At 51.0% G+C, this 10,678-nt stretch overlaps 1 protein-coding gene across 1 annotated transcript; it reads left to right on the top strand.

Moving 5' to 3' along the window:
- Positions 1-307: 307 nt before the first annotated feature.
- On the top strand, positions 308-2,238 carry LOC137817822 (uncharacterized). The gene is made up of 2 exons (XM_068621047.1): positions 308-985; positions 1,351-2,238. The coding sequence occupies exons 1-2, from the start codon at positions 308-310 to the stop codon at positions 2,236-2,238; spliced, it is 1,566 nt and encodes a 521-aa protein (XP_068477148.1).
- The last annotated feature ends 8,440 nt before the right edge of the window (positions 2,239-10,678 follow it).

The raw sequence follows: 10,678 nt of genomic DNA, 5'->3' as shown, positions 1-10,678 counted from the left end.
GCTTTGAAACATTTGATACGTAAACTAAATTAACGCGTACCTTGACAAACTTTCACTGAAACCTTTAATGAGCACGTGTGCATTGCCACATGCCCTTCTGACTTGATCGTTATTCTGCGTAGAGGGTCCCATAGCGCCGCAACCCAACTTAGGGTTAATCCATTATGTGGGCCCTCCTTCCTTCGAAGTGCTTTTGGCACGTGGGTTGACTTTCTGGGTGCCAACTCATGCGTCCCAATCACTAGTCACTTGCCCTGGGGGTGTATCTACCTTTCTCTCGTACCACGCACGTGGTTCTCCCCTGGTCATGGCCCTCTCATGGGTCGTATCTGTACCAGGGTCTCACAGCAGTGGCGTGGATACTTCACGAGTCAGAATATCCCCTACTAGTGCTAGAACCTATGGCCTTGAAGCCACCTTTCTCTTCCAACAGTGGACACTCTCGGCAGATGGAATTATCTTGGAAGGACCCAATGGAGTATTGATCGAGCAGGCTTTACGCTTCGCTTTTAAGGCAAACAACAACCAGGCGGAGTACGAAGCACTGATTGCTGGGATGCTCTTGGCTAAAGAAATGGGTGCTCAGAGCCTCTTGGCAAAGAGTGACTCACAATTGGTCACGGGGCAAGTAACGGGAGGATATCAAGCGAAGGATCCACAGATGGCCGCGTACCTAAGGTATGTCGAGATGTTGAAGAGAGCCTTCACTGCGTTTGAGTTGGTGCTCGTCCCCAGGGAGCAAAATGCCAGAGCTGACCTGCTCGCCAAGCTGGCCAGCTCAGGCAAGGGGGGAAGGCAGAGGACTGTCATCCAAGAGACCCTGAAAACGCCGCGAAAGTTTTTTGCAGACAATAGGGTAGATGTTCTTCATGTCAGCACAGCAAGAGGAAACCCACGTAACCATCACTCCCTGAGTCAAGACACGGCGAGGGCACCCTGCATAAGTACTTACGTAGCCTCGCCAGATGAAGAAAGGGGCGTACAGGTATGCACTTTGGAGGAAGGCGACACTTGGATGACCCCCTACAGGCGATACCTAGCGGATGGAATCCTCCCAGCGGAGCCAGAGGTGGGCAAAAAGATCAAGAGGAACGCCGCCAGGTACACCTTAGTAAATGGGATATTATTCAGGCATGGGTTTACGCACCCTATCTTGACGTGCGTAAGCGGCGATGAGTGCACCAGGATAATGGCCGAGCTTCACGAAGGTATTTGTGGGAGCCATGTGGGAGGAAGGTCCTTGGCGTCCAAGGTGATACGTGCAGGGTTTTTCTGCCAACAGTAAGAGAGGATTGCGTGCGATACGCCCAGCATTGCAAGCAGTGTCAGATGCACGCTGATTGACACAAGGTGCCGCCAGAGGAACTGAGATCCATATACAGCCCATGGCCTTTCCATACTTGGGGGATTAACATCCTAGGTCCATTCCCATTGGCGATAAGACAGATGAAGTACTTGATCGTTGCCCTCGAATACTTCACCAAGTGGATAGAGGCCGAATCAGTAGCACAGATCACCGCGCAAAAGGTACAACACTTTGTTTGGAAGAACATCGTCTGTCGTTTCGGGGTACCAAGGCACCTTATTTCAGACAACGACACCCAGTTCGCAAGCCAACAATTGGGGAAGCTATGCACGGAAGTAGGAATCAAGCAGGTGTTTGCGTTAGTCGAACACCCTCAGACGAATGGGCAGGTCGAGTCAGCAAACAGAGTTTTGTTGAGAGCTTTGAAGCGCAGGTTAGAGAAGGCTAAAGGGGCATGGGCTGAGGAGGTGCCAAGGATCGTATGGGCTTACCACACCACGCCTCAATCTTCCACCATGGAGACACCTTTCAGCTTAGTGTATGGCTCGGACGCCATGATCCCGGTGGAAATCCACGAGAGCTCGCCCCGCTTCCTAGGCTTCGTGGCAGAAGAATCCAACAAAGAAATGAGGGTGAAACTGGACCTAATAGATGAAGCTAGAGAAGAGGCGAAAATCAAGGCAGAGGCTGTGAAGAGAAGAGTGGAGCGGCAGTATAGCTCCAAAGTGAAGCTGCGACAATTCCAGGTTGGTGATTTGGTCATGGGGAAGACTCACCCTTACGAGCTAGAAAATAAATTGTCTCCCAAGTGGACCGGACCGTTCAGAATAACCAAAGCCAAAGGGAATGGTTCGTATAAACTAGAAACTTTAGAAGGGGGCCCCATCCCACGTAGTTGGAATGCGACAAATTTAAAATTTTATTTCTGTTGATGTTATTCCAGTTGAAGTTTGTAAAGGGGACACTCTTTTTCCCTCCCGGGGTTTTTTAACGAGGTCACCCAAATAAAGAAAAGAAAAGTTAAAATATTCGTGCTCTAGTTTTTCTCTCATTCGAATGTAATATCAAAGGTTAAAGAAACAAAGACAAAAACTTGAGGCGCAACCAAGATGAGGTGTCGCCAAGATGAGTCGTCGCCAAGACAAGGCGTCGCCAAGATAAGGCGTCGCCAAGACAAGGCGTCGCCAAGATAAGGCGTCGCCAAGACAAGGCGTCGTCAAGATGAGTCATCGCCAAGATGAGGCGTCGCCACCAGATAATCAAGCAGAAGCCAAGTTCAGAGCAAGATAACAGGTATGTCTAGTATAAGTTAAAATCCGGGAGCCTAGTCCTTGATCAGGGGTTAAGGGATTCCTTCGGGACGCCCCCTCCTCAAGTATGAACAACTAGCCCCATTACCAGATATCAGTATGAATTAAAATCCGGAAGCCTAGTTCTTGAGCAGGGGCTAAGGGATTCCTTCGGGACGCCCTCTCCTCAGGTATGAACAGCTGGCCCCGGTGTCAGATGTTAGACATAAGTTAAAAACCCGGGCGCTTAGTCCTTGAGCAGGGGTTAAGGGATTCCTTCGAGACGCCCCCTCCTCAGGTATGAATAGCTGGCCTCGGTATCAGGCGATAGATGCAAGCTAAAATCTGGGTGCCTAGTCCCTGAGCAGGGGTCAAGGGATTCCTTTGGGACGCCCCTTCCTCAGGTAGGAATAGCTAGCCCCAGCCTCTGATGTTTAAAACGTTACACCCTGGTGTTTCAGACACCTCATGGACGATATGGTACTATTGTTTAGACCTCCCCATGGGCGTGGGCACCAGAGCGCGAATTTTGTCCCAAAGTATCTAGACACACTGAGGACACCCAGAGCAGGTCTCTCCTCGAAGCGTAGACACCCAACACAAACAGATAAGTCCTCCTCGCCCTTGAGCGATGTCGAGGCCAAAAAAGAAGAGACTCCCCTTTTCATCCTAAATCGATGAGAAAGTCAGTACTGCCTTCGGCTACGGGTGCCTTGGGCCTAAGAAAGGTAAGTAGGAAGCAGGTCGAAGATTTCACAAGTTCAGAGGAAAAAAGGAATTCGAAGATTAAGAAGAAAGGATAAGAGGGAGAGACGCGCTACCTGAAGAGTAAAGGCGAAGCAACCAAGAAATACATTAAAGACAAGTACCAGTTGGGTCTTTGATATAGAAAAGGAAGCAGAGACAGATGAAAGTGCAAGAGAAGTTAGGAGCGGGCAAGAACGTGAAGATAAAGTCTAAATAGGCCTTAAAGTAAAACGAAGGTTATAATTACAAATCAAGGTTCATGACGATTACAAGTTAAACAAAAGGTAACCATGTACACATCGAGTGTTTTCGTTGAAACAAGGAGAAGTTTGTCCCTCGGAGGCCTCCAAAGGCACAAGCTTGCCATCGACCACTTCATTGAAGGGGCTGCACCCAGAGACATCGATGTCGGGGTTTGCACAGGTAGCTTGAACAAGGGCCTCTGTGAACCCATCAGTGAAACCGGTGGCAGCCTCCCCTATCAGCTTCTCCTCCGCAACTTTGAAGTTGGCAGCTTGAGCGATCATCTCCTGGTCCTTGGAGGCCAGGGCAGAGGTCAACTCTTGGACTTTGGTTTGGAGGGTAGCATTCTCATCAGTTTTGTTCGCAAGAGCAATCTCCATCCTCCCCAGCTTCTGCTCCCGGTCCACACATTGGTCCTCGAGTTTCTTCTGATACGCCTTATAGGTTTCTGCAGCCGTCTCAAGGTCAGCAATCTTTGTGCGAAGGGGGACCACTTTATTGAGGAGCCCTGCTTGGGCCTGAGCCACCTCGTGCAACCATTTGTTGGCCTCCTCCCTCGCCTTCTGCGCCACCCCCAGTGACTCTTTATAAGCACCCTCTTGACGGCCCCAATCGGTAGCCAGCCTCTCCTTCTCCTCTTTTAATTTCTCCTTATCTTCTTTTAGGGAAGCAACTTCCTTCTTCAGTGCTTGAAAGGCGGAATTTTGAGCGGTTTTGGCCCTGGATTGTTTGTGCTAGGTGTAAACGCAGGACATGAAGAGGCCCATGTAATAATACAGGGTCTCCCTTTGAGGCTCTTCAGTTTGGTTAACAGACGATCCCATGCTCAGAAATCCCCTTAATGACTCTTGCATGGGAAGAGGAAGTTCTGGGGCAGGTGGAAGAACGCCTACGGGTTCGGCTTCAAGCCCTCGCTCTTGATGCACTGATTGAGGAGGGGAAGTGGCACTCGGAGGATCCTCCTTTAAGGACTCAGCCCCATAGGAGGAGGAAGCGGCGGAGGTAACCGTCCGAGGGGCATGCTGCGTTCTCTGTCGCTTGAAGACTTGCCCCTCAGCAGAGTCCTCATCGTCAGAAATAATCTCCACCACCCTCTTACCCTTGTCAAGGGGGGCTGCGGAGGTACCCGCCTCGACCAGCGCGAGGGGCACGGCTGCGATAGGAGGTGGTGAACTTGCAGGGGGATGAGGAGAAGCTTGGGTTGGTGGAGTTTTTGGTGTTGTTGCGGGATGAGGTTGGGGGTTAGGAGGAGATGGAGGTACAGAAGAAGTTGTGGGCGGAGATGCGAAGACCTCATCCTTGGATTTCAGCACTTGGGCCAGTCGCAACCGTCGTTGCCTATCCATCTTAGAATCTACACCGATAAGACAAATATAGCAGAGGTAAGGCACAGGCTAAAGTTAAAATACAAAGAAGCAGACCAATCATACATCAAACAAGAATCCAACGAAAACAAAGGTCAGAAAGTTATGAGGAAAGGCATTCCTACTTATATATCTTGCTAGAGCGTCGGCATTGAACTCTAGATTTATCAGAGTGGCGGTTTTGAAGCCCCCCACACTGGTCAAGATCTGACAGGCCTCCCGATCGTTCGAGGGCAGTTCATCCAACGATTTAGGCTTCATGGTCTTAACCTCTTTCACCCAGTATAGGGGAAAGCCATCGAGAGCAGAGGGGTCGTAATCAGAGCAGCAAACCTTGAAAAATCTACCCTTCCACCCCTTGAAGGATTGTTGGAAAAGGGATAGGAGGACCCTTCCAGGGATATTGCTAAGGCTCACCCAGAGGCTTTTCCCCTACTTCTTCACCTCAAAGAAGTGCAGAAAAATATCCACAGAGGGCGTGCATCCAAAGAACCCGCACAAGACACCGAAGGCTTTGACGAAGGCCCAGCCATTGGGGTGCAATTGGGCCGGGGCGATATTAATCTCCGTCAACAACTCCCTCTCAAATCGGGAGAACGGCAGGCGCATCCCAATACGTTTGAAGACGACTTGGTAGAAGTAGAAGAAGGGAACCCCGTTATTGGCCCGTTCGTCCCCGCATACGGGCTCCCCTAGGGTGCAAGGGAACACCGCAATGTCGTCATCATGCCTTTTCCCCAAGGCACGATGGTTGTAAGTAATTGTCTCCCCTACGTGGTCCCTCAAAGCTTCGGTGGATACCAGGCTCGAGCACTCGTCGAGCAATTCGACCGGAGCCCATGAGTATAGGTCTCTAGTTAACATTGAGAGGAGGGGGATTGGGCGTCATTTTTGTGCGTGCCATCGACGAAGCTGAAGAAGGAAGAAGAGACAAGGGTTCAGCAAGCAAGGTCAGGGAGAAAAGGGGGGAAAAACCCTACGAAAACCCCTACCCACTCGAGAAGTTCAAAGGGGGGGGTGGAGATAGATAAATGAGAAAGGAAATACAAGGAGCATGGCAAAAATAAACATTCCCAGGCAGTTGTAGCAGTACGAAAGTTAAAGAGGGAGCTAGTGAAGGAGAAAGGTCATACCTTTTTTAGTATCGGGAGATCCGAAGACCGGAAGCGCGAGAGAGAAAACAAGGGTTGTAGAGAAAGCTTTGGAAGATGAACAGGGGAGCACTAAAGGTAACGCACGTAGTATGACAAAGAGAGCGGAAGCAGACGCAAGCATGCAAGATAAAGCGGGTGGCGTTTAAACATAAGTCAAAGCGTAAATCAGGAGTTACGATTACAGATAAAGTCCGTGATAGTTGCAAACTAGACAAAGAGTAATCATATACACGTTCAATGTTCATACGAAAAGCAAAATCCGGCCACTCATCAGTGGCCCCCGGAGTTTGAGCAAGGTGATGATGAAGCCCCATCCTAAGACCTCAATGCCTGGGCCAGCAGCGACCTTTGTTGCCTGTTTATTTATGAACCTGCGCAAACAGGGGGTAAGCATGGTAAAAGACGAGCACAAAATAAGGCACTCTAAAATAAAATCATGCAAGAACTCAGCAAAAGCGAGGAATAGGAAGGTCATGAGGGGAATTTTTTGTACATATGTATTTTTCCAGGGCCTCAGCATTGTATTCCAGGCTTATCAAGGCAGCAACATCTAAGCCCCCCGCACCCGCCAAAATCCGGCGAGCCACCTGATCACTTGAAGGCAATCTCTTAAGGGTCTTGAACATCAGGGCTCTAGGCTCCTTCACCCAATACAGGGGAAAGCCGTCAAGAGCAGAGGGTACAAGATCAGAACAACAAACCTTGAAGAACTTACCTTTCCACCCCGTGAAGGAGTGCTGGAAAGGGGTTAAGAGGACCCTACCGGGAACGTTGCTGAGAGTCACCCAAAGGTTGTTTCTTTGCCTTTTCACTTCGAAGAAGTGAAGAAAGATGTCAACAGAAGGTGTTAGGAAACTGATCCGATCGGTCATCGGTAGTCGATGACGTCAGCATCAGAGAACCACGTGGACCACTCGCAGGGTGACACGTGGACCAGGTGGCAGAGAGGTCGGGGGGACGATCTCCAAGAGAGGTGATCGGTGGTCAGTAACCAAGTTACCACCGACAGATCAGGCGGCAGAGAGGTCGGGGGATAGATCACCCAGAATGGTGATCGGTGGTCAGTAGCCAAGTGACCACCAGCAGATCAGTTCCTAGACTCGCGCCTGGAGGCAGAGCGCGATAAGCGAATAAACACTGATCAGTCATCGGGTGTACTGTCATCGGGGTCTCGTGTTACACGCAGTTAAACTGGGACTGAGGCTCCCAGCGAGAGCGTTACGCATGGACCTCGCATGAACACACCTCAAGGAATCGTGCACGAGAGTGGCCTGAGGGAACTAGTAAGCCAGTCGGTGATTGGTGATTCCCTCAACCCATTACGTGCGTGTCACCCTGAAGGGTAAGTCGCCTACGCAGAGAGTAACGTTTGGTGAGTGTGCCTAGACCAGCCACACCCGACGTTCTCCTAAGAGTATGCAATTTACACAGATAAGAGAAGCATCCTAAGTTACTCCGCAAGGGCGTAACTTAGGCAGACAAAGAGAGGCGCTAGAGCCCTTCCAGTAAGTGACACGTGTGTTGTTAGATGTGAGTTGCAGGCCTCCACGTGTCATCATCTGAGAGGGGTGCGGTCCAGACAAAAGAGCACTCCGTACCGCTAAAGGTACAGACAGGTGCAGCCAAGCGCAGACATGCGCAGACTCTCACGCTCCCAATTGCTGATTCTGAAGGTACGCTTTCTCTGAAAAGCATGACAGGGTTCTGACACATGCCAGAAAAGCATAACAGAATTCTGTTATGCCCAGAAGCAGGGAAAGAGAGATAAAAGGGAGAATCAGAGTGAGAGTGAGGGGGAGGAAAAAAAAAGAGATAGACGAAAAACAGAGTGCAAGTTTTTTCTCACACACACATTACTAGTTTCCAGTTTCTGGTGGTTCTGTTGGACTAACTTGATCGTCGGAGTGCAAACGGCCGCTAGAGGCGCCGTCTGTGTGTTTTGCAGGTCACATTTGAAGACATCTGAGAGAAAGTTCGGGGAGTGATTCCGCAGAAGACGCAGTCGCGTAGACGGGGCAGAGAGTGCCACGAAGCGATTCCTCCACGTTCGAGTTGCCGGCAGGATCATTTGGCGCCCACCGTGGGGCTCGAGTGAATCGTTGTCCCATATATACCACAGTTTTAAAGCTCACCAGAGTTTTATCAATTTCTTTGATAGAGAAGATGCCTAGAAACAGACAACCATCACCTGCGCCATCCGCTGACGAAGGAGTTGTGACAATGGCGCAGGTCCTGGAAATGGTGCGCACGCTGCAGGATAACGCTGCAGCGTCGAAAGTTGAACAAGAAAGGCTGCAGACGGAGTTGGCTGCGTCGCAAAGCAGGAACGACGAGCTGAATCGTGTCAACGAAGAGTTGAGAAGGACGCTGCAGGCGCAGAGGGAGCACGTTGTTGACGAAAGGGTGTCTAGGCAGCCCTCACCTCCAAGGGCATTTCCCATGCCATTCTCCCCTGAGATCATGGGAACCATGGTGCCTCCCAACCTGGTGGGGGTAAAAGCGTCGTTCAAGGGGGTAGAAGACCCGGAGGCGCATCTGACGGCATTCCACACCCAGATGATGTTGTCTGGGGGCTCAGACGCTGTGTACTGCAAGATGTTCATGAGCACATTGAGCGGAATCGCCATGGAGTGGTTCGTGAGTTTACCAGAAGGGCATATCACGTCTTTCTCTCAGTTCTCGAAGCTCTTCACTGAACAATACATCGTCAACAAGGCACCTGCAGTGGTGTCCTACGACCTGTTCGACGTGCGTCAATACCAGGGGGAGTCGCTGAAGGACTACCTCAACCGCTTTGGGGCACAAGTGGTTAGACTACCCAGCAAAGATGAAGATATGCTTGTGCACGCGTTTAAGAAGGGAGTGCTGCCTGGCCCTTTCAGCGAGTCTCTCATCAGGAGCCATCCCAGCACCTTTGCAGAGATCCGACGACGTGCGGTGGCGCACATAGTGGCAGAAACAGAGGTTTCTGAGAAGAGGGGAAGTGCTGCACCACCCAGACCGCGTGGAGGGCAAGGAAAACCACAGCAAGCAAGGGTGCATGAGGCCAAAGAGGGGAAGAAGGTGCGGGAAAAACCTCGTCCCTATGCACCAGGCAAAGACCAGAGCAAGGGGCGTGCAAGGGAGAATAACGCACCCCCGAGATACAACTCCGTGGTGGGCCGTAGCAGCAAGACTACGAGTACCAGAGAAGACAGATAAGGTACTCGGAAGGAAGAAGAATGAATGGTGTGAGTTTCATCAGGCCTTTGGCCATACACTTCATTCCTGTTTGGCGCTGGGACACCAACTAGCAGAGTTGGTGAAGTCTGGTTTTCTAGCAGATTACCTGCGTGAGCCGCAGGGTGATCGCGCGTCAGGATCCCAAACTGGAGAGCAACAGCATGAAGTCCCTGTGCATGGGGAAGTGCAGACGATCGCTGGAGGCTTCTCTGGTGGGGGATGCACAGCTTCACAAAGAAGGAGATACACTCGATCGGTGATGGCGGTAGATGCAGTGAATGAGAGTCATTACCCTGAGGTGGACATTATCTTCAGGAAAGCTGACCTACGGGACGTTGTCCCGCACGACAACGACCCTGTGGTCATTTCTCTCATCACAGCAGGAAGACGGGTGCATAGAGTACTCGTAGATCAAGGAAGCTCGGCGGATGTCATGTTCTGGCCAACATTCAACAAGCTACAGTTGTCCCCTGATCAGTTAAGACCGTATACTGGTTGTCTCTACGGTTTTGCAGGGGATCAGGTAGAAGTGCGGGGATACATCGAGCTGAGGACAACGTTCACTGACGGAACGACAGCCCGCACTGAAAAGATAAAGTACCTGGTGGTGAACGCCCCTTCTGCGTACAATGTCCTGTTGGGGAGGCCAACGCTCAATAGACTGGGCGCAATACCATCGACAAGGCATATGAAGTTGAAGCTGCCGTCGATGGAAGGGACCGTGATAACCATCAAGTCGGATCAGGCTGAGGCAAGACGCTGTTATGAGAACAGCTTGAAGCAAAAAAGAAGTGTGTGCCATGTCACCACAAAACCACCACCAGGTGTGCGCGAAAAGCGATTGGCGGTCAGGGAGACACAAGGCGCTAAGAGGATGGAGAACGCTGCGGTGGGGGGCTCCCAGGTAGCCCAAGTTGAAGAAGAAGAGGAAGGCACGATCACTCCTCGCGGGTCAGGGATCGCGAGAGCGGTCATTGCCAGTGAGAGAAGGCCCCACCCAACTGAAGGATGGGTCGAAGTGGACATCAGGGGAAGAAAATTCAAGTTGGGGGGATCCCTCATTGAAGAAGAGCGAAGGCTGATCATGGGTGTGATTGAGAAGCACATGAATGCCTTTGCATGGTCAGCATCCGACATGCCAGGAATCGACCCCAATTTCCTCTGCCATCGTCTATCGATGGACCCCATGGTTCGACCGGTGCGACAGAGAAGAAGGAAATTCAACGAGGAGAAGAGGAAGGTGATCCACGACGAAGCGCAGAAGCTCCTTGTCGCAGGGCATATCAGAGAAATCCAGTACCCCGAGTGGCTAGCGAATGTGGTACTGGTGCAGAAGGCAAGCGGCAAGTGGAG

The sequence above is a fragment of the Phaseolus vulgaris genome, chromosome 10 (genome assembly GCF_000499845.2).
Source record: "Phaseolus vulgaris cultivar G19833 chromosome 10, P. vulgaris v2.0, whole genome shotgun sequence".
Taxonomy (NCBI): Eukaryota; Viridiplantae; Streptophyta; class Magnoliopsida; order Fabales; family Fabaceae; genus Phaseolus; species Phaseolus vulgaris.
This window is presented reverse-complemented; position numbering and strand designations above follow the sequence as displayed.

What these genes read in the sequence shown, in the direction of transcription:
- LOC137817822 (XM_068621047.1), top strand. Translation starts at nt 308, where the DNA reads ATGGCCCTCTCATGGGTCGTATCTGTACCAGGGTCTCACAGCAGTGGC. An exon ending in ATGAAGAAAGGGGCGTACAG is followed by an intron (nt 986 to 1,350) that starts GTATGCACTTTG and finishes GATTGACACAAG; the next exon opens with GTGCCGCCAGAGGAACTGAG.